The sequence below is a fragment of the Cervus canadensis genome, chromosome 14, assembly GCF_019320065.1.
Source record: "Cervus canadensis isolate Bull #8, Minnesota chromosome 14, ASM1932006v1, whole genome shotgun sequence".
Taxonomy (NCBI): domain Eukaryota; kingdom Metazoa; phylum Chordata; class Mammalia; order Artiodactyla; family Cervidae; genus Cervus; species Cervus canadensis.
In genome coordinates this window covers 28,041,046-28,065,046 of record NC_057399.1, presented here as the reverse complement: position 1 = coordinate 28,065,046, position 24,001 = coordinate 28,041,046, and the positions used below count along the sequence as shown (strand labels likewise).

Genomic DNA, 24,001 nt, shown 5'->3' with positions numbered 1-24,001 from the left:
TGCAGCCTATTTTTAAGTATATTTAACTGATTAAGGACAAGTCTGAAATAGACATCCATGGCTTATTTAAATAAAAACTGACTTTGGAAAGGCAGGAAAGATGCTAGGAACAAAGTGTATTTTCACTGTACCCACCTTTTGTTAAAGCAACTTGTGGATGGTGGAGCTTAAGGATAACTTCTCTTCGTGTAAACAACGTGAGAAGGGGGCCTGTGAGTGCGTAGTGTGTCTTGCACTGTCTCCTTTTCCTTGAGACTGTCACTTATTTTTTGAATCAATTTTAATAGGGCCATGATAACAGCATACTTATCTGTCTTCATTTTGGCTCATATTTATGGGGAGCTATACTACCACATTTGTGTCATTTTTCTCTGAGAAACTTTTCTTAACAGAATATTCATAACTTACTTATTTTACAACTGAAAGTTTGTATCTCTTAGTCCTCTTCACCTGTTTTGCCTATCCCCCTGACCCTTCTCTTTGGCAGCCACCAGTTTGTTCTCTGTTATCTGTGAGTCTGTTTCTGTCTTGTTACACATGTTTATTTGTTTTGCTTTTTGGGTTTCTACATATAAGTGAATTCATGGTATTTATCTTTTTCTGTGTGATTTATTTTACTTAACATAAGACTTGTAGGCCCATCCGTAGTGTCACAAATGGCAGGATTTCAGTCTTTTTATAGTTGAGTAATATTCTGTTGTATGTATACATGTACATATGTGCATGTGTGCACGCACCCACACCTACACACCCACACACACCATATCTTTATGCATTCATTTCTTGGTGAACACTTAAGATTCCTGTTTCCATATCTTAGCTATTGTAAATACATAATATTTCAATGAACATTAAGGGGCATTTATCTTTTTGAATTACTGTTTTTATTTTCTTAGAAGTGGAATTGTTGGACATGACTGGGCTACTGAACAACAACAAATGGTAGTCCTATTTTTTTGAATAAGCTTCATTACTGTTTTCCATAGTGGCTGTGCCAATTTTCATTTCTGCCAATGGTGCATGAGAATTCTGTTTTCCCCACATCTTCACGAACACTTATTATTTGTTGTCTTTTTGAGAATAGCCATTCTGAAAGATGCGAGGTCGTATCTTATTGTGGTTGATTTGCTTTTCCCTGATGCTTAGTAATGTTGAGCATCTTTTCACATGTCTGTTGGCCATCTGTATGTCTTCCTTGCAAAAAATGTCTGTTCAGGTCTTCTGCTCATTTTTGAATTAGATTGTTTGGGTTTTTTGTGACACTGAGTTGTATGATTTTTTATGTATTTTGGATATTAATCATGTGTTAGACAAATCAATTGCAAATTGCCTTTTCATTTTGTTGAAGGTTTCTTTTGCTTTGCCAAAATGTTTTAGTTTGATGTATTTCCATTCTTTTATTTTGTTTTGGTTGCTTTTATCCAAGGAAATAGATCCAAAAAAAAATCAAAGAGTGTAGTGCCTCTGTTTTCTTCTAGGAGTTTTTTGGTTTTAGCTCTTAAATTTAATCTTTTATCCATTTCAAGTTTGTGTTATAAGAAAGTGGTCTAGTTTCATTCTTTTGCCTGTAGCTGTTCTGTTTTTCCAGTACCATTTGCTGAAGAGACTATCTTTTCCATGTTGTATATTCTGGCCTCCTTTGTTGTAAATTGATTGACAATATGAGTGTGAGTTTATTTCTGGGCTCTGTATTCTATTTCCTTATGTGTCTGTTTTTATATCAGTTCTGTAGAACTTACTGTAACTTTGTAGTATAGTTTATAATCAAGAAATGTGATATTCCAATCTTTGTCCTTCTTTCTTTTTTAAAAAAGCTCTACAGGAGATTCTGATGCACTTTCCTGCTTTAGGTATATCAACATAGGGCCAAGTATAATATAATATTGCAGACCAAGGACTGTGAGATTCAGTTACATGAACAGTCTCATTTGATTTGGTGGATCTGAGGCTTCATGAAAGATACATTTTTGTTTTGTTTTGTTTTTTTAACGTATAGTAAAGCATACCTTGTTTTTAGTTTGCAAGTCAGTGCATCTTTATTTATATTTGTGCATGCGTATTTGTATGTACACACGAACAGATATCTCTGTAATTCTTACTGAGATCAAGATAAACATTTCCAAAAGTGTTAAGAGAATTTCTTTGTGCCCCTTCCTGGTCGTTAACCCTTCTTCTTCCAGAGTTGTAACTGCTATTGTGATTTATACACCAACAAGAAACCTTAAAATAGGAGGCTTTTTGTTTTTTTGTGTATTTTCTTTCTTTTGGACTGGAAGAAATAAGGAAAAGAGCAGTCCAGATCTTTAAAAGTGGGAAAGGAACAGTGCTCCAGAAGAGAAGTCCTGATGAATGCTTGGTATTAGAATTTGAGCTTAAGTATTAGGCTTTGATTTGCTAGGCAAAGAGAATTCATTCTGTACTATTAGACAGTGTCCAGTAAGCTGGATTGGAGTGTGGAGTCAGGAGACCAAGCAGGAAGATACTGCAGAAGTCCATATACCCTGTGATGAGGGCCTGATCTGTGTTGTTTACAGTAAGAATGGAAATGGTAGACAGTGAGCACTGTTAAACAGGTCGGCTTGCTTGGATAGCTTTACTAACTGATGGTGAGCAGGAAGGAAAGATGGAGGTGATGGAAAACAAGCCTAAATGGACAAAAGGGACCTATTATTAATAATAGAAATAGGGAAATCTAGAAGGCAGACTGATTTGGATAAAAACACCAAATGTTTAGCTGTGTACCTAGTGGCAGGATATCATAGCAGAGGTGTCACAGGGAAGGAGAAGCCAGAGGAGTGGAGTGTGGAGAAAGAGATTTTGTGTTTAAGCACATTAGTGGGCTTAGTTTTCCAGATAAAAAAAGATACAGAAGTTACTGCATGTTACTATGTGTTAGATATTGTTTGCAAAAGAGTGGGAAACTGAGGGAGATAACCCGGTAGGTTAAAGAACAAACAGACCAAAATCCTAATATTTAAGAGTTATTCCTAAATTTTATTTTAGGGGCAGTACCTTATTTTGCTTTAGTCTTCTAAATTACTGCTTCAGTTTTCTACTTCTTTCTGTGTACAGGAAAAGGAGAGTTAATTTTAGATTCAAAATAAACTGGAAAAAGTCTGAAATGGGTAATACCTAGAACATATTATGTATGTCATTAAAGTTTTATCCCTGAATGATGTTTAATGCATTTGTTTGTTTTTCATGGATTTCTTGTTCATTCTGATAAAGAGGAGCTGGGTTTGAATGGGGAAAGATAGATGAGAAAACCCAGGTGTCAATCTATGTATACTTATTAATAGAGCCAGTGGTGAACTCTTGAGTTGTAACCCTCATCTTCTGCACTGCACATTTATGGGTTTCATCTTCTTTATTGTTTAATTGCTATGTCTGTCTGACTCTTTTGTGACCCATGAACTGTGGCCCACCAGGCCGCTCTGTCCAGTATTCTTTCCAGTCAAGAATACTGGAGTGAATTGCTGTTTCAAGGAAATGGCAACCCACTCCAGTATTCTTGTCTGGAGAATCCCATGGACAGAGGAGCCTGGTAGGCTACAGTCCATGGGGTTGCAAAGAGTCGGACACAACTGCACGACTTGACTTTCACTTTCACTTCTCCAGGGAGTCGTCCTGAGCCAGGGATTGAACCTGCATTGGCAGGTAGATTCTTTACCACCGAGCCACCTCATCTTCTTTAGGATTTGTCTAATATGAGAAGAGTTTATTGGTACAGAAAAACATCTGGTTCTAAAATGTCTTTCTCCCTTGAGTCCCATGATGCATGGTTTTAGTTTTTAAAACCTTTTTTAAAAATTTCACATTGGAGTTAATTGTACTCTTTAGAAATACCATCATATCTCTAACTTGCCAAAAGCAAAAATAATTCCTGATACAGTATTGAGTCCTATATTGAGACATTCCCAACATTAAAAGCCAAGTTATCCAACTTGAATAAGATGCATATTAAGCATTTTTAAAGATTAAATTACTGCTGTCTTTTTAAATTAACAAATTACGTTTCATTTGGCAACCTTTTTGCTATGTATTTTGATATGCTTTATGACTTGCTATACATTTTGGTATGGATTTTTATGTGTGATTTGTAACGTTAAGATATGTGTTTCTAGGCAATTATGCAATGCTGTATATTAGTGTATTCTTTCTGTCTGTTTTAAAGCTTGGCTTGAGCATCTTATTCTCCAAGATGGGGTTTTTGCTTTTGTTGTGTTATGCTTAGCTCCTGTGTATTTTTATCATTAATTTTAAAATTTTGGGTTACTGTGGCAAATGGAGGTTTGGATTTTAATTATGTGCTCAGCTAGAGGAAATCTTAAACTTCTGATTCCTTAGAGTGGTCAGTGAGAGATTTATCTAGATCAGGAGAAAAAATAAATCTCAAAGTCAATATTCTATAAATGTTGATGTCAACCTTCTAAAACTCCTTCTCATCTCTAGGAACTCTTCTTCTCTTGGAACATGTTCAGTTAGAGATAAACTGAATCTTTCAATTTGTGTTTATATTTCCCAGAGAACCTTTGCATTTGAGTGTTATTCCTGGCTCTGGGTAGTTTATTTTTTCTGAGCCTCATCCTTCCCAGTTTATAAAATGGAAATCATTCTCTTTAATCCACGGTTTGTTGTCATGAGTAAATGATGAGATGAAGTAAAATGACCCAGGCAAAAGTACCTCATTTAGTGCATAGCTGATACACTCTTTATATTAACTTTCCCTCTGGTGCTGAGAATCTTGTAAAGAATGCACTAAACAATGAGTATCTTTTCATAAGAGTTTCTCTGTGTAAATACTAAACCATTGACTAGCTACAGAATATAGAACGTGGAGTTGCTGATTTCAAAAATCAACAAATATGATGAAAAAGTTATACCTAATACAATTGTTAAGGCAACACAAATGTCCATGAATGTTTTCTTACTTGTCATTTTGAAACTTGTGATTTAAAAAAAATAGATTGACATTATTATAAAAAAAATCATTATTGAGTATCTCTTGATTTACAGAGTATTATTACAGTCACATTTGAAGTACCAGGAAATGCAGAGGAAGAAAGTCTAAATGTTTATATTCAGGTGAATGCACTTTTAACTTATTAATGATTTATCAATTGTTTTGCCATGTAGCTGTTCCTCTGAGCATTGGTTGATCTTATTAAAATATGTCACTTGATACAGAATCTTCTGTGGGAAAAGAATGTGAGGAACAGGGATGACGACTGCATGGAGGTCATACGACTGAAGGTGTGGTACACAGCTTATGGTTTTATACTTTTGGACAAAGTCCCTTTCTTGGCTGTTAGAAAAAAGCCCCCATAGTTAGCCAAAAACACAAGCACTAGGTTTAGTTCAAATAACCTTTGTGTGTTTTCATTTTTCCTTATTTCCATTTCTGAAAAGAAGCTTTGAAAGTCATTGCATAGTTGCATAAAAGCATGATTTATTTGCACAGCTTCACCGGGTGCTGCAGCTAAACAACCTGCATGCCTTGGAACATCCCCCCTTGCTCTCTACTCCCAGGTGCTCTGAGCAGTCATCTGGCTAATGAGCTTGACTTGTTGAAATTTCCCTCCTCTTGGCATAACAACTTGTGGTCAGTCAGAGAAAACAGAATGTTTTCTTGTGTTGCTCTAAGAGAGCTTCATTAACAGAGGAAAGCTTGCCACAGCCGAACCTTATGCTTCTTGGTGCATTTAGCAGACACTGAACATCTGATATACGGTGCAACAAAGTTATGAAGGACTAAAAGAATTCTTGTTCTATGTTTGGAAATCCATTCATGTTTATCTGACTTTATTATGTCACACAAGGTGTCTTTTCCAGGGAGCAGTGGGTTGTAGGCTGTGTGCTTAACCAGTCAGCAGTCTTATGTTTCCAAAAGTGTGCTTTGGGTTTTATTAATGCTGTTTATTATCATTATTGTTAGTAACTAGATTCTCTGGTTAGCAGCCAACTTCCTGGGGTCACTAGAGTGACAGGGAAAATATTTAGATTTCTTTACCTCCTGTGCGGGCTCTCCCTGGGCTTGGCACCGCAAAGGAGCACAGGTGAATCCCAGTGTACTCCCAAATCATCCCCACCCAGAGGAGCTAAGCCAGGTCTGCTGCTTCTCTGTGATTCTGTCCCCATCTGCATTCTATGATCCTAATTGAAAGATCATATTTCATTCTGTAACTGCTTTCATCCCTGGTGAGTGTAGGGTGGTTACCTAGAATTAAGCAGTCACATATACCACTCTGTAGAGAGTTCAGTGGCTCATTTTGCACCATCCCAGTTTGGATTTTGTTCTTAGATATGTGACATTTTCTCTGGTTCTTCCTTTCTTTGGTTCTCCTTTTGGCCTTCCTCTCGTCACAGCAACACTGGGGCATCTGAGGCAACACAGCCTTTCTCTTCATAGAGTTCCTTCTCTTTGCTCTTATGAAGTATTAGTCTGATAATAATCAATATGTTTAAAATGTGAACTCTAGTAACAGCTGATACTTCAAAGACTTTATATAAGTATAAAATTAATGTTTAGGTAATTATTTTCAAAATGAAAATGAAACGGCACAAGAAAAGGAAACTGGAAGAACATACACCCAAAATACATGAATATTACCAAAAATACACAGGAATTATGAGGTGGTAATGACAGTGGTTTGTCTCTTATTATTTTTCAATATTGTATTATTTTATAATATGTATAATTAATAAACATTATTTCAGAGAAATTATATCATCCCCATAGGAGCCAGTTTATTAGATAATTTGCTCTTTATTTCTACAAATCAATATAAAGTGGATTTTATCCAGATAAATACAGTAGTTTTTCTTTTCCTTTATGTCATCATTATCTACTTCATTTAATGCAACTCATTCAAAAACATATTATCATCAAAATCCTTTAAACGTCTCAAATTTTCCTACTAAAATGGAAATAAGTATAAAGTCTTTAAAAGTAGAATAATCGGTAGAATTTGATACATAACATGTATTATCATTTAGTTTCAGTTTTTTGTTGTGATAACACTGAATACACATCATAATACATATATTTATCATTAGAAGTAGGGATTTTTTAAAAAAATTAATGTATGCGGAAACATGTTTTAAAAATTGGAAGCTTTAGGAAACTTTAATGCATAAATAACTGAAATTAAGGAATTTTAACATTATGTTCTTTATATTCTGTATTTTAAAAAGAAATAGGGATAATTAATGCATTAACATTGGTGCTCAATTTCTGCTTTTAAATTCAAACTGTGGCTGATTGGTTATTCTCCTCTGAGCAGGGGCTAGTGTCAATCAAAGACAAACCACGACAAGTGATTGTCCAAGGTGTCCATGAGCTATATGATCTGGAGGAGACCCCAGTGAACTGGGAAGATGACAGTGAGAGAACAAATCGATTAGTCCTTATTGGTAAGTAACAAACAGTTAACTTTTTTTAAAATTGAGATATAGTTGATTTACAGTGTTGTGTTATTTTTAGGCATACAACAAAGTAATCAGCAAAGTAATGTGTATATATATATGTACATACATATCTGTTCAAATATTTTCCCCTTATAGACAGTTAAATTTCTAAAGCAAAAAAAAAAAATAGGGACTTCCCTGGTGGTCCAGTGGCTGAGACTCTGCGCTCTCAATCCCTGATCAGAAAACTAGATCCTATGTGCCATAGCTAAGAGTTCCTGCACGCTACAACTAAGATCTAGTACAGTCAAATAAATGAACAAATAAATATTTTTTTAAAAATAGAGGGCTATAATGCTCTACCTAAACAGTGCTAGCCAATCTGAACTTCTTTTGTAAATTCAAATAAGCTTGTGGTTAATGTATTTGTGCTAATTATGTGATAACATCATAAGGACTTGTTAAGTCCTTTGCTTTTTTTTTTTTTAATAGAAAGCAGAGCTGATTGATTTATTTATTTTTGATTGCACTGGGTCTTTGTTGCTGCATGTGGCTTTCTCTAGTTGTGGCAGGTAGGGGCTGCTCTGTAGTGGTGCGTGGACGTCTCATTGTGGTGGCTTCTCTTGTTTTGGAATATGAGCTCTAGGCGAGTGGGCTTCAGTCGTTGTGGCTCACAGACTGTAGAGCACTGGCTCAGTAGTTGTGACTTGTAGCCTTAGTTGCTTTGCAGCATGTGGGATCTTCTGAAGGAGGATCGAACCTGTGTCCCCTGCATTGGCAGGCAGATTCTTAACCAGTGGACCATCAGAGAAGTCCTGTCCTTTACTCTTCTTCAAATAATTTTAGAAAAGTGATTAATCCAAATGTCAGCTTGGTTCTCAGGGACTTAATTAGAAAGTTAGGGAAGGACGCACTAATTACTATTGTTTTCGTAAATTTCTGAAGATTGTCAAGCATTTAATGGTCTAGACTTGATAGGTAAACTGTGTCATTTTAATAAGCATAATATAATCATACCATATTTTGTTCTGTTTACAGGCAGGAATTTAGATAAGGATATTCTTAAACAACTATTTATAGCTACTGTGACTGAAACAGAAAAGCGATGGGCAACACATTTCCAAGAAGATCAAGTTTGTCCATAACACTAGAAGCATCGCCAAAAGGACTGGATGATAAAAGTGAGAATAAGTTTCCTGTTGGATGTATTTCAAGCATCTATTTTTTGCATTACTTTTCTTATGAATTACAGTGTATCCTTTAAAATAGTATTTATTTTATAGAATACATAAATATAGTAAATCAGTAATATAAAACCTTTGACATTCATTCAATAAAACGTAATTTCCTATGACTTTTTTTTTGTAGACAGATGATTCGCAAACTTATCTTTGGAGTTTACATATGCTGAAATTCTCACCCATGGAAATTTTAGTAGTAATAGTGGTATCATGTTGATATATGCCAGAAACCAATACAATACTGTAAAGCAATTATCCTCCAATTAAAAATAATTTTTAAAAATGGTAAAACTTATTCTTATTTCAGCATTATCATTTTCCCTTAGAACTTCAGCTGATTGCTTGGATGTAATTTTATTGTTAATAGCAAAAATTTTTAAAAACAAATAATGTCACTATTTTTATTAAGGGAAATAAGAGCTTTATTGTGGTAGAGACTTGTAAGAAATTACTTGTAATTTCTGAGTCAAAGAAATTATTTGAGACTCTCTCTTAGAATCAGATTCTAAGCCTTACTGTAGTCAGTGTAATGGAACTTCAGCCATTCACTTCACAATATATTTCAAAGATTTCAATTATAGAACTTTTAATTTTAGAGTAGATTTTACTGCTGGTATTAAATCCATCTTGGGTTTTTTGAACTTCTTTATTTTTCAATGTAAACTAAAAAGTGACAGGGTACTTTAAATATAATTACAGATAACTTTTGATAATTTATCTTTATATAAATAGTAGATGTATAAGTAAGTATATATTGGATTACTTTTCTCCTATTCCTTATGAAGGCCAGGTCAGCATAACTATATTCAGATAGTAAGAGAAAGGCATAAGGTGGAATTTAAAGAAGAGTTAATGGTTGTTAAATATCAGAAGACTGTCAAAATGACTGAGCATGTGCGTGCCCTGTTTTAGAACTTCTTGATAATCTTAGTGTCACAAAGATATTTCCTATATTTTCTTTCAGGAACTTAATAATTTTTAGCTCTTCATGTTTAGTATCACAATCCACCTCAAGTTAATTGTTCTATTGTTATATCTTGAAAACTCTTTCCCCTTTGAATAAGCTTTTTGCACCTAAAAATCACTTGTGTGTGTGTGTTTCTGTGGACATTATTTTGATTGTCTTTTTTTCCCCATTGCACCAAAGGGATGTAGAATTTATTTAAGTTTATACTTGAGTTCAAACATGTTATGAATTAACAAATTCATTGAGAGGAGAAACAAAGAGAAACATTTTAGGAAACATTCAAAGGAGAAAGAAGATGAAACTGAGTTATTCCATAACCACTACCATATATGACATGAAGGTTTAGGAAAAGTACAATGATGTTCTCAAAATGTAAAGCAATTATCTTCTAGTTAAAAATAAGTTTAAAAAAATCAAAATGAGACTTCCATTGTGGTCCAGTGGTTAGGAATCTGCCTGCCCATGCAGGGAACCCGGGTTCAGTTCCTGGTCTGGGAAGATTCTACATGCTGTGGGCAGCCGGGCCCATGCAGCACAGCTACTGAGCCCATATGCCACTGCTGAAGCCTGTGGGCTCTAAGAGCCTGTGCTCCACAACAAGAGACGCCACCACAATAAGCCACCCCAACTCACTGCAACTAGAGAAAGGCTGCATGCCGCAATAAAGACCCCACACAGCCAACAATAAATAAATAAAAATGTTTTAAAAATCACAATGACATTCTGAATGCTGAAGAATAAAAATGAAAAAAATTAAGCTTGTTAGAAAATATGAGAAAAAGAAGGTATGTTATTTTACTGAGAATATATTTCAAACAGCTTGAATCATTCTTTTTTTTCCTCTTTTATGGCACACTGTCCTGGTAACTTTATCCTTAGAGTAAATTGTGAAATTAGGTAGTGTAAATATACTACTCTTGTTCTTTCTTTTTTTTCCAGGGTTGTTATAGTTATTTTAGATATTTTTGTTTTCAATATAAATTTTGTCATTAACTTGTCAGTTTCTTCAAAAAGCCTGGTAGAATTTTAACTGGGATTGCATTGAATCTATAGTATAATTTAGGCAGAATTGTCATACTTAAAAAAAAAAAAAAAATTTCTTAAATTGAGGTGAAATTTGTTTTTCACGTTGTATTAGGTTCGTGTGTACATTATATTTTCACTTCTGTATACACTACAGTGTCCTCACCACCAGAAATTTAATTTCCATCCTTCCCCATACAGCTGATCCCCTTCGCCTCTGGTAACCATTGTCTGCATCCATGTGTTCATTTTGTTTGGTTTGTTTTGCTCATTTATTTATTATGTCTGTTTTTTATATTCCATATAGGAGTGAGATCCTACAGTGTCTGTCTTTCTGTAACTTATTTCACTTACCATAGTACCTTCAAGATTCATCCAGGCTGCCAGAGGTGGCTTTTAAGTTGCGAATAGAGTTAAAAGGAGTCAATTCATGCAAAGTCAGGGAGAAGTTTCTACACAGAGGGAGCGAGCAGTGGAGACAGCCTTTACATGGGAACCAGTGTAGCATGCTGAAAAACCATGAAGAAGGCGAGGGTGATGGAAGGTTAGAAAGCCAGGTATGAGATGGGTATGGGATAGGATTGGAGTTGCAAACCAGGGCCAGGCCTTTTGCTTCTGAGGAAAAGATTTGGGGTAAAGAGGAAAACATTTGGATTATTCTGAAAGCCCTCGGAAGTGACTGATGGGTTTTGAGCTGGACAAGTGATGTGGTTGATTGCTGTGACAGATGAACTAATTGTTTTTGTTTTTGACGTTGCAAACAGTGCTGCAGTGAACATTATGTGTGCCTCTTTATTTTTATGTGACAAGTGTTTCTCTAGAAGAGATATGTAAGAGTGGAATCACTGGCTTCCAGGATATGCACATTTAAAGTTCTTAATAGATACTGAGATAAATTGCATTCCCAAATGGATGTACCTTTCTGCTGTGATATAGGTGTATATGAAAGTACCCATTTTTCCAAACCTACTTAACACATTTTAACCTTTGCCCTTCTGGATGGACTGGCATCTTACTGTTTTAATTTAATATTTTTTTACTGTATTTTTATGTTATTTATATGTTTTTTTAAATACATTGTTATGTTCTTTGTTCTTATTTTTCCCAAAGTGAAATTTTTCATTCATCAGAGACATTACCAGTTTAACTTGCACTTCAGAGGGCTTTGGAGCTGTCAATCTATATCCTCAAGAAATTTTATTTTTATAATGAAAATCTAACAGTTTAATAACATGGGCCATTATTCTGCTACCCCTAGAAAATGCTCAGGGTATTATGATTTCAGGATAATGATGATGATAATCATGGTTTAGGCATAGTTCGTTTGTAACTTTATAGTTTACTGAGTAATATAGGATAAATTACCAAATCTCTCTGAGCCCTTGCTTCCTTATTCATAAAATGGAGGTAAAATGCAAATCTCTCTGAATTGTTCCAGGGATTATATTTAAAGCACCCTGAATATAGAGATTCAGTAAATGTGAATTCTTCTTTTCCAGCAAGATTTGATAAATATTCAAGGTTCTGCACAACTTCTTAAAATAAATGGTTCTTTCCTAGGCCTTTCCAGCTTTTAGTGAAAGGGCAAGAACACTGGTACTGAATTTAAGATAACTGGAGGAAGAGCCATCCCAGAGGTGAGGGAAGACCAGGGATTGAAAGGGTCTCTAGTTCCTAGATTATGAAGTTTGAAGGGAATTACCAGCAAAATAAAGCTAAAAGGCTTTTAAACATCTGTGGGCTTGGCTGCTGGCTACAAATTGAATAAATATCTCCTTTGGATTAGTAGTGTAGGTAGAAAACTGTACTTTTAGATTTCTTTGAAAGGCCTTTCCCAGTTCTAGGAATGCCATACAATGTGGAGGTGATATTGAAAGAAGTGAATTCTGTCTTTGAATGTCTAGCAACTTGGCCTACTGTGATGAGAAAGGAGAACAAGATTTGTTTTTTCTCAGAATGTCCTAATATTAGAATCAACCTTAACTTCCAATAACCAAATTGCCTTTAATTTTCATAGTGAAATGGAGAGAAGTTAGATACCTATCTTTTCTGTATAGTAGTTTAGAAAGGTTGGTTTTTCAAAGTAGTATGGATGGTGTTTGTGATGCCCTGATAGATTTGTTCAGGAAAAAAGCCTATTCAGTGTTAGGAAAGACGTAATCTCCCACTATGCACTGGGTCCCATGTTAAATGTTTCAGTGTTTCATGAGCACAAAGTAAGGCAACACTAAAGAATCAGATGGGACAAAGAGTCGCCTCTCCCGTGGTCTTTTTTTTTTTCCTTAAAGAATTACTTGCCATAATAAACTTGATTTGTTTCCAAAGAACTCAGTTAATTTCCTTTCATTGATACAGCTCTGTGTTTTTTACACTGATGTATTTTGTATAGGCTTCCTAGGTGGCTCAGTGGTAAAGAATCCACCTGTGGAGGGGACATGGAGGTGATATTGAAAGAAGTGAATCCGAAATTCAGGAGATGTGGGTTCAGTCTCTGGGTTAAGAAGATCCCCTGAGGGAGGAAATGGCTTCCATACTCCAGTGGGATTGCCTGAGAAATCCCGTGGCCAGAGGAATCTGGAGGGCTACAATCCATGGGATCGCAAAGAGCCACTGACACAACTGAACAACTAAACAACATTTTGTACATCAATTTTATTTAGATATAATTCACAGAAAACTTACCCTTGGCTTTAGTATGTCCCCAGGTAAAGGAGCAACCATTACAACTGTCTAATTCCAGAACATTTTCATAGCTCTCAGACTGTATCTGTTAGCAGTTATTCTCCATTTCCCCTGCCCCTATTTCCCAGCAACCACTCATCTACTTTCTGTCCCCAAAAGTTTGCCCATTCAGACTCCTTTCACTTACCATGATGTTTTCAAGGTTCATCTATATTGTAGCATGGATCAGCATTTTGTTTCTTTTTATTGCTGAATAAAGTTCTATAGACCACACTTTGTTCTACTCATCAGTTGATGGACGTTTGAATTTCTACTTTTTGGCTACTAGTCCCCTTTCCTCGTGTTTAATTTTTTAATAAACTATAATTTTCTGAACAATTTTAGATTTACAGAAAAATTAAGCAGAGCAAAGAGTAGAAGGGAATGGCCGTATCCACCCCCTACCCCTTATACTCACACAGTTAACAGCTGGCAGTAGTATGGTACATTTCTTACAACTAGTGAACCAATACTGATACATCATTATTAACCAAGGTCCAAAAAAAAAAAAAAATGACAGAATGATCTCTGTTCGTTTCCAAGGCTAACCATTCAGTATCACAGTAATCCAAGTCTATGCTCCAACCAGTAATGCTGAAGAAGCTGAATTTGAACAGTTCTGTGAAAACCTACAAGACCTAAAACTAACACCCCCAAAAGATGTCTTTTTCATCAAAGGGGACTGGAATGCAAAAGTAGGAAGTCGAGAGATACCTGGAGTAACAGGCAAATTTGCCCTCGCAGTACAAAAGGAAGCAGTGCAAAGGCTAACAGAGTTTTGCCAAGAGAACACGCTGGTCATAGCAAACTCCCAACAACATAAGAGAAGACTCTACACATGGACATCACCAGATGGTCAATACCAAAATCAGACTCATTATATTCTTTGCAGCCAAAGATGGCGAAGCTCTATACAGTCAGCATAAATAAGACTGGGAGCTGACTATGGCTCAGATCATGAACTCCTTATTGCCAAATTCAGACTTAAATTGAAGAAAGTAAGGAAAACCACTATTCGGGTATGACCTAAATCAAGTCCCTTACAACTATACAGTGGAAGTGACAAATAAACTCAAGGGATTAGATCTGAGAGAGTGCCTGAAGAGCTATGGACAGAGGTTCATGACATTATACAGGAAGCAGTGGTCAAGACCATCACCATGAAGAAATGCAAAAAGGGAAAATGATTGAAGAAGCCTTAGAAATAGCTGAGAAAAGAGAAGCTAAAGGCAAAGGAGAAAAGGAAAGACCTACTCACTGGAATGCAGAGTTCCAAAGACTAGCAAGGAGAGATAAGAAAGCCTTCCTCAGTGATCAGTGCAAAGAAATAGAGGAAAATAATAGAATGGGAAAGACTAGAGATCTCTTCAAGAAAATTAGAGATACCAATGGAACTTTTCATGCAAAGATGGACACAAAAAAGGACAAAAAAAAAAAAAAAGACAGAAATTGTATGGACCTAACAGAAGAAGAAGATACTAAGAAGAGGTGGCAAGAATACACAGAAGAACTATAGAAAAAAGATCATGACCCAGATAACCAAGATGGTGTGATGACTCACCTAGAGACAGACATCCTGGAATTCAAAGTCAAGTGGGCCTTAGGAAGCATCACTATGAACAAAGCTACTGGAGGTAATGGAATTCCAGTTGAGCTATTTCAAATCCTAAAAGATGATGCTGTGAAAGTGTTGCAATCAGTATGCCAGCAAATTTGGAAAACTCAGCAGTGGCCACAGGACTGGGAAAGTTCAGTTTTCATTCCAATCCCAAAGAAAGGCAATGCCAAAGAATGTTCAAACTACCACACAATTACATTCATCTCACACGCTAGCAGAGTAATGCTCACAATTCTCCAACCCAGGCTTCAAAAGTATGTGAGCTGTGAACTTCCAGATGTACAAGCTGGATTTAGAAAAGGCAGAGGAACCAGAGATCAGATTGCCAACATCTGTTGGTGCATAGAAAAAGCAAGAGAACTCCGGAAAAGCATCTACTTCTGCTTTATTGATTATACCAAAGCCTTTGACTCTTCAGTTCAGTTGCTCAGTTGTGTCCAGCTCTTTGCGACCCCATGAACTGCAGCATGCCAGGCCTCCCTGTCCATCACCAACTCCCAGAGTCCACTCAAACTCATGTCCTTTGAGTTGGTGATGCCATCCAACCATCTCATCCTCTGTCATCCCCTTCTCCTCCTGCCCTCAATCTTTCCCAGCATCAGGGTCTTTTCAAGTGCATCAGCTCTTTGCATCAGGTGGCCAAAGTATTGGAGTTTCAGCTTCAATATCAGTGCTTCCAAGAACACTCAGGACTGATCTCCTTTAGGATGGACTGGTTGGATCTCCTTGCAGTCCAAGGGACTCGCAAGAGTCTTCTCCAACACCACAGTTCAAAAGCATCATTCTTCGGCGCTCAGCTTTCTTTATGGTCCAACTCTCACATCCATACATGACTACTGGAAAAACCATAGCCTTGACTAGACGGACCTTTGTTGACAAAGTAATGTCTCTGCTTTTAATATGCTGTCTATGTTGGTCATAACTTTCCTTCCAAGGAGTGTCTTTTAATTTCATGGCTTCAATCACCATCTGCAGTGATTTTGGAGCCCAGAAAAAATAAAGTCTGACACTGTTTCCCCATCTATTTGCCATGAAGTGATGGGACTGGATGCCATGATCTTAGTGTTCTGAATGCTGAGCTTTAAGCCAACTTTTTCACTCTCCACTTTCATCAAGAGTCTCTTTAGTTCTTCTTCACTTTCTGCCATAAGGGTGGTGTCATCTGCATATCTGAGGTTATTGACATTTCTCCCTGCAATCTTGATTCCAGCTTGTGCTTCTTTCAGCCCAGCGTTTCTCATGATGTACTCTGCATATAGGTTAAATAAGCAGGGTGACAATATACAGTCTTTACATACTCCTTTTCCTATTTGGAACCAGTCTGTTCCACGTCCAGTTCTAATTGTTGCTTCCTAACCTGCATACAGGTTTCTCAAGAGGCAGGTCAAGTGGTCTGGTATTCCCATCCCTTTCAGAATTTTCCACAGTTTATTTCACAGTTTATTTATTATTTCAGAATTTTCCACAGTTTATTGTGATCTACACAGTTAAAGGCTTTGGCATAGTCAATAAAGCAGAAATAGATATTTTTCTGGAACTCTTGCTTTTTGGATGATCCAGCGATCATCGAAATCCAGCAATTTGATATCTGGTTCCTCTGGCTTGGAGAATTTTAAGCATGACTTTTCTAGTGTGTGAGATGAGTGCAATTGTGCAGTAGTTTGAGCATTCTTTGGCATTGCCTTTCTTTGGGATTGTAATGAAAACTGACCTTTTCCAGTCCTGTGGCCACTGCTGAGTTTTCCAAAATTGCTGGCATATTGAGTGCAGCACTTTCACAACAAACTGTGGAAAATTCGTAAAGAGAAGGGAATACCAAACCACCTTACCTGCCTTCTGAGAAATCTGTAGGCAGGGCAACAAGCAACAGTTAGAACCGGACATGGAACAACAGATCGGTTCCAAATTGGGAAAGGAGTACGTCAAGGCTGTATATTGTCACCCCTGCTTATTTAACTTATATGCAGAGTACATCATGTGAAGTGCCGGACTGGATGAAGCACAAGCTGGACTCAAGATTGCTGGGAGAAATATCAGTAACCTCAGATATGCGAATGACATCACCCTATGTCAGAAAGTGAAGAGTAACTAAAGAGCCTCTTGATGAAGGTGAAAGAGGAGAGTGAAAAAGCTGTCTTAAAACTCAACATCAAGAAACTAAGATCATAGCATCTGGTCCCATCACTTCATGGCAAATAGATGGGGAAACAGGGACAGACTTTATTTTTTGCGGGGGGGGGGAGGGGAGGGAGGCTCCAAAATCACTGCAGATGGTGACTACAGCCATGAAATTAAAAGATGCTTGCGCCTTGGAAGAAAAGCTATGACCAACCTAGACAGCATATTAAAAAGCAGAGACATTACATTACCGGCAAAGTTTGGTCTAGTCAAACCCATGGTTTTTTCAGTAGTCAGGTATGGGTGTGAGAGTTGGACTATAAAGAAAGCTGAGCGTTGAAGAATTGATGCTTTTGGACTGGTGTTGGAGAAGACTCTTGAGAGTCCCTTGGACTGCAAGGAGATCCAACCAGTTCATCCTAAAAGAAATCAGTCCTGAATGTTCATTGGAAGGACTGATGCTGAAGCTGACACTCCAATACTTTGGCCACCTGATGTGAGGAACTGACTCATTGGAAAAGACCCCGATGCTGGGAAAGACTGAAGGCAGGAAGAGAAAAGAATGACGGAGGATGAGATGGTTGGATGGCATCACCGACTCCATAGACATGAGTTTGAGCAAGCTCCAGGAGTTGGTGATGGACAGGGAAGCCTGGCATGCTGCAGTCCATGGGATCGCAAATAGTCGGACACAACCGAGCAACCCCACTGAACTGATAGTTTATTTGGATATCCTTAGTTTGCACTTAATGTCCTTTTTCTGTTCCAGGATCTCACTCGGGATACCACATTACAGTTAGTAGTGTTATTACAGTTACATTACAGTTACTGTTACCTGATATCAAGGGTACATACTATCAATGTGATTTATGATTGTTGACATTTTTACCTAACACCTGAGTGAAACCTCTGTTAGGTTTCTCCGAGGTAACTTATTCTGTCTCCCCACACTTCATGAGGTTCTGTTTGGAAGTCATTGTGCACTGCCTACAGTAAAAGATTGGGGGGTTATGCTCCACCTCCTAAAGGGTGGAATATCTACATAATTTATCTGGAATTTTTCTGCAAGGGAGATTTGCATTTTTACCCCCATGTACTGTATAAAGAATCTGCCTGCAATGCAGGAGACACCACAGACATAGGTTCAGTCCCTGGGTTAGGAAGATTCCCTGGAGGAGGAAATGGCAACCTACCCGTAATTTTGCCTGGAAAATCCCATGGACAGAGGAGTATGGCAGACTACAGTTCATAGGGTTGCAAAGAGTCAGACCCAATTGAACATGCACACATGCCTTCTTCCTTCTGCCCATGTATTACTTTACTCAGTCTTCTATTTTTTTTACTTTGGTTAACAAACTAGTACTACTTTATTTTGTTGCTCAGATTGTCCCAGTTCTGGCCATTGGGAGCTCTTTCTTGTTTCCCAGTGGCCCCTTTAACATACTTTTATCAGTGGGGGTAGTTTTTTCTTTTTTTTTTAAAGAGTGTCCTTACTTTTCTCCTTTCATTTATAAATAACCCCAATCCCCATAGAAGTTGACTCTAGGAAAACTAACAATGCCCCCTTTCCCAGGTAATCGGATTCCTGTGCTGATGAAGAAAAGTGCCTTACCTGCAGGGGGTTGAGGGGGAGGCATCAGGGAATCAGAGGTTGAAAGACACCTGTCCTAGCCCTCCTGAAGCTTAGCTGAGTAGGTCACACATGCAGTAATTGGTTAATTTGGGATTCAAGCACAAATCTGTTAGGCTTGAAAACTGTTATTTGTTCTATTTTAGACTGCATGCAACTGAGAAGACTTAGAGGGTAAACACCTCAGAAGTAGAGGATAAAACTTTAAAAAGACTAGTAAGGAAAAAAAGACTAGTAAGAAAGCTGTTTTCAAAATTTTATCCTGAGGAAACTAACTTCTTTAAGGTATTTTTTGTTATATTGGCCGACTTCTGATTTCTCGCTGAAAATTGTCATTTTTCAAATTGTAATAGAAGATTTACCATCTATCAGTAACAATCAGTGGCATAGTACAATATTTTAATTCTGCATTTTTATTAGATGCCACCTCAAATTTTTGAAGGTTAGGGGGGTATGAAGTTCGAGTCGGACACGACTGAGCGACTGAACTGACTGACTGAAGTTATGAATATATACTATTTGCTTGGTATTTTACCATAATGCACATTAAATTATGTTGCACTGAACACTGCTACTTTATTCTCTGAACCGGTTTAAATGATGCAAATCTAAAAATCATGTTACTTCCAAGGATGGCAAGTGACTGAAATAGAGCATCTCTGTCACCTCGTTTCTGTCCAGTGTGAGTAAGGAATGATGACCTGGTGATTTAGTTAGACACCAAAACTGCCCCCCTCTTTTGCCTCATTTAAGTTTCATGATTATCATTTATTATTACAGTGAAAAGTGCCTGATGTTGGTTCTTGTTTTAAAGAAGAGAAATACTGAGTCTCAGACTGGGTGTATCCTTTGGAATTGTCAGGCCATTTTGGTAAAAGATATTTCAAACTGGGTTTGCACTGGTTAGTTGGTACAATTTAGTTGGTCATGGCCATTAAAAAAAATCACCTGTTTTATGAAACTCACCTCAGTTATATAAGTCTGTATGCAAGATCATGGTATAAAATGTATTTCATACTGAGGTTAAATGTTCAAAGAAGTTGAGAATCACTGCTGGAAGGGGACTTCTCTCTAGCCCTCCTGCTTTTCCCTCCATCCTGAACTTCCACAACTTCATGGCAGGATATTTCAGTCTTCTGAAAACTTGAGTCATGGAGATTTTGGGAAGCTGAGATAGGCGGTAGTAGGGACAAGGCAACACTCTCACACTCCACCCTTGAGCTGGGGAGTGTAGTTAGAACATTAAAAATATTTCAACTACTTATTTCAGCTCTTATCATGGAGGACAGAACCCACCAATGAAAATGGGTAACTAAGCATGAAACAAAAACATTTATTGTTACACATTCTTTTGCAGTTAAATACCCTATACCTTTCAGTGTCTTCTCCCGCCTCTTATTTTTATCCTTCAAGAGACAGGTTTGAATATCGATGTGGCCTTAGACTGTTGGGTATATATTTTCCTACACCCCCCGCCCCCGCTTTTTCATTTGAGAGGTTTTCAAAGCGCGTTAACAGAGCCTATGCAACTCCCGGCCCGATTGGCCGGCTGATCTTGAGGAGTGAAGCACCTTCCATGCTGGCGGGTGGGTGCAAGGAGGAGGAGGCTGAAGGCTCTTGTCGTGTCGGGTAATGCTCAAAGGACCCTCATCACTGCACTGCGTTGGGAGGAAGGAAGGGCGCTCTGAAGTAGGGCGAGAAAGGGTCTGAGAAGGGGCGGCAGAGTCCATCACACAAGGACCCAGAAACTTCAATAAAAGGCAAAGTGCGGCTTTGCCGGACGGTGCAGGAAAGGACAAATCGACAGAAGTAAAAGACCACCACTACAAGCGGGAACTCAAGCGTCTCCGCTTCTTGGAACACTCAACACAGGCTTCCAGCCCGGAGCCAGGTGAGCGGCCGCTACCTCCCCGGCATCTGCAGAGCCTGCTCCTCCATGAACTTGCCTAGAGCTGAGCGTCTTCGCCCCACACCTCCGCGCAGCCTCCGGGGTTCCGATGGGGAAGACTGTGAGATCGATATCCTGGGAGAGGGGGAAGATGAAGAGGAGGAGGAAGATGAGGAACCCGAGGGAAGCCAGCGGTTCCCAGAGCCTCTACACCAGCCGCAGCCGCAGGAGGCGCGGCTGGGCGCTGGCGCGCTTTCGGGAGAGCGCACCGAGAGCAGCGGCGGCCCAAGCAACTCTTCCGAATTCTGCCCCAAGTTCGGAGTCTCGACGGGGTCTGCAGCGGCCTCTCGGGAAGCCCAGCAGCCGGCGAAGCCCCCCTACTCTTACATCGCGCTCATCACCATGGCCATTCTGCAGAGCCCGCACAAGCGCCTCACGCTTAGCGGCATCTGTGCCTTCATCAGTGGCCGCTTCCCTTACTACCGCCGCAAGTTCCCCGCCTGGCAGAACAGCATCCGCCACAACCTCTCCCTCAATGACTGCTTCGTCAAGATTCCCCGCGAGCCAGGACACCCGGGCAAAGGCAACTACTGGAGCCTGGACCCCGCCTCCCAGGACATGTTCGACAACGGCAGCTTCCTTCGGCGCAGGAAGCGCTTCAAGCGCCACCACCCACCTCCCGGAGCCCACCTACACCACCCCTTCCCCCTACCCGCTGCACCCGCTGCCCTGCACGGCCCCTACCCGGGCATGCTGCTCGGGTCACCGACCCCGCCGCAGCCTGTCCCTGGGGCCTATACGGCCTCCACCCCCGGGAGCCGCCCGTGCGCGCTGCTACATCCTCACCCCCTCCGCTACCTGCTGCTCTCCGCCCCGGCCTACGCTGAGGTTCCCAGGAAAGCGCAAGGCGAGGATCTGGGGACCCCCGGCGCCCTTCCGGCGCTGCAGCCAACGTTAGACTCCCAGCCATGGGAAGAGAGCAAGGGGCCGGCGTCGCGGCCAGCTGGCGGATGCACCTCCTTCAGCATCGAGAGTATCATGCAAGGGGTCCCGGGAGCGGGTGCAGGCGCTGCGCAGAGTCTGCCCGCGACCCCGTGGGGTTACTGCCACCTGCTGCAGCGTTCGCCGTGCCTGTTGCATCCTCAGGCCGCTGCCCCTTTGCTCCACGTATCCGCTGCCGCCGCCGCATCCGCTGCCCGGACAATTTTGAAGCAGCAGCAGCAGGACTGTACCAGCGGCTGCGCTCCCAGCAAGGGCGCTCTGCTGGGCCGTCACCTGTCCGCCACCTAGGCGCAGCTAGGGTGTCAGTCCGGAGCAGAGGGTTCTAGGCTGACGTCGCTGGTCGCCCTTTCGGGCGGAGAGGGGACCTCACCGGCCTTTTGAATAGCATCCACACCTGTCCCGGAGCCGACTCAGTGAGGCGGACGGGGAGCCAACCCGGAGGGCGGAGCCATCCGAGGTCGTCCTGTCTTCGCCATGGCGCACTTCACTTTGCACAGCCGGGACCAGGCTTGTGTGTATCCGAATCCTGCAGCCGGGCAATCACAAATTTCGGTTCGCATGGCGTCAGCCATTTCTTTTGCAGACTCCAGTCCTGACTTTCAAGGCTTTTCCTATTTGCACATTTCCAGAGGAACTATGAACGTAAGTTGGGGCGTTTTATTCTGGTGTTAAAAGAAAAGCAGAAAGTAAATCGTCTAATGCACAACATGTTTCTCCCGTCTTCACTTCCTAGAAACTGCAAGTATTATTCCCAAGTCCAGTGCAGAATGCTTGTGCCCTTTATGTCTTCCTGAAATTGATGTGTAATGAGTAGAATTTTAATTTCAGAGGATTTATTTCCTGTGTGTCTGATGTGCCCCTTCCGTGGAACAGTGTTAAAATTAAACCTAACTGTACAGACTAAATAAAGTGCTAAATCACTACACGACATTGTTTATTTTATGTTATTTCGCCTTCCAAGTGGAATTTATAACTTTTAAAACTTAGTTCTTTCCTCTCAATTTAGTTTTATAATCCATTTTCATTATGGACATAAGAAACAAATCTATTTTCAAAATGGTTTTTAAAACTTGCGAATATTTGAAGTTGAGAAAATCCTGGCTTTTAAAATGTGGGATTTAGTATTTATGAAATCTATAAATAAAAATTAATTGGAGGTCATCTAACTATATATTCTCCATTTATTTTCCGTCTTTTTAAAGCATTGATTTTTCTCCCAAATAAACTGAAGGGTGATATGAGGTGAGTCTTAAATGTAGTGGCCAAAGTTTATTCAGGAAAAATAAAAGGCAATTTAAAAACAGAAATTTAGAAACTAGAGCCCAGAGAAAAGGGAAATAACAAACGAAGCATTCGGATCCTGGACATTTGCAGTTTTGAAAACTCTGTGTACTTTCTACAAACTTTTATTCCCTTTCTTTAGAATAGAAAGAAGTTTTTTTAAAAAAAATCTGAAAGGACAGTGTCACTAGGAAGGTTTCACTGAATTCGGTTTCATGGAGGGAGGCAAACAAAACGAAGATGTCCATTAAGAAATACTCCCATTAAGAAAAAGCGAATTTCTAGAGACCCTGCAGCTCTTGCGGTCCTGCGCAGGGCTCAGGTTTCAAAGGAATCGTATTCCTTGCGGGTTTGGAAGAAGTTCCTTCGTGGATGTAAGCTGGTTCCCCTTCGTCTACTACCCTGTCCCAGGTGTGAATTTCTCTTTCCAGGAGGGAGGGAACACACAGAGAGACGTTTTTAGAGCCGTGTAATTGACCGTTTTTACCCCAGCTTCTCATTTCCGTCCCATCACTCTACCTAAGATCTCCACTTCCTCCCGGCTTGCAACAGTTTGTTCCGAGGGTGTTCTGGAAAGTTCCCACGGTCAACCTTGGTAGCCGCCGTACGCGTTTCTGCTTCCGATTCTGCCCTCCCTTCAACACCTGCAGCCTCCGCCCGCAAGGCAGGCACCACCAGTTGGCTACGTCTGCTTCTATTCTCGGCCTTCAGGCGATCCTCCAAACCCCCTACCGCCCCTTCTCCCTCCGTAGGCTTTGCCAAATCCTGAACTCAGTCTGCCTTGCCCTCATCACCTCAGCTTTAAGATCCTTTTCGCAAATTTTGCGGGTCCGGAGTCACCTGAGTGCTTGGAAACAAGCAAGAATATAAAGGGAACCTATTTCATGCTAACGACTAACCCGTTCGCATTCCAATTTCCCCCTGCCCCTTGTGCGAAAACTCTCCATGCCTACATTCGTTCATTTGTACGATCAACAAACGTCGGAGCGCGGGGCACAGCCGCGGAAGAGCCCAGAGCCGACCGGAGGCTCTCCCGCGCGCCCCGCGGGAAATGAGAGCTTATGTCCTTCCCGCGGCCCCAGGCCAGAAGAGCGGAGCCCGGAGT

The 24,001-nt window shown here is 39.8% G+C and overlaps 2 protein-coding genes across 9 annotated transcripts in view; both read left to right on the top strand.

Moving 5' to 3' along the window:
- The window catches only part of LOC122453020 (COBW domain-containing protein 2), a 49,506-nt gene extending 35,923 nt beyond the window's left edge, over positions 1-13,583 (top strand). For 5 of the 8 annotated variants that reach the window (XM_043486825.1, XM_043486822.1, XM_043486828.1 and 2 more), the window contains 4 exons: positions 5,017-5,085; positions 5,188-5,253; positions 7,284-7,413; positions 8,446-9,729. In XM_043486825.1, the coding sequence (XP_043342760.1) occupies positions 5,017-5,085; positions 5,188-5,253; positions 7,284-7,413; positions 8,446-8,552 (372 nt within the window). In that variant the 3' untranslated portion in view covers positions 8,553-9,729. Of the gene's footprint in view, positions 1-5,016; positions 5,086-5,187; positions 5,254-7,283; positions 7,414-8,445; positions 9,730-13,027 lie in introns of those variants that run through there. The other 3 variants (XR_006272916.1, XM_043486824.1, XM_043486823.1) reach the window with 3 other exon arrangements.
- A 6,504-nt stretch (positions 13,584-20,087) lies between these two features.
- FOXD4 (forkhead box D4) lies at positions 20,088-22,484 on the top strand. The gene has a single exon (XM_043487018.1). It carries the CDS (start codon positions 20,662-20,664, stop codon positions 21,901-21,903), a length of 1,242 nt encoding a protein of 413 aa, XP_043342953.1. The 5' UTR covers positions 20,088-20,661; the 3' UTR covers positions 21,904-22,484.
- The last annotated feature ends 1,517 nt before the right edge of the window (positions 22,485-24,001 follow it).

Excerpts from the sequence above, each read along its gene's own strand:
- FOXD4 (XM_043487018.1), top strand. The coding sequence starts at position 20,662 with ATGAACTTGCCTAGAGCTGAGCGTCTTCGCCCCACACCTCCGCGCAGC.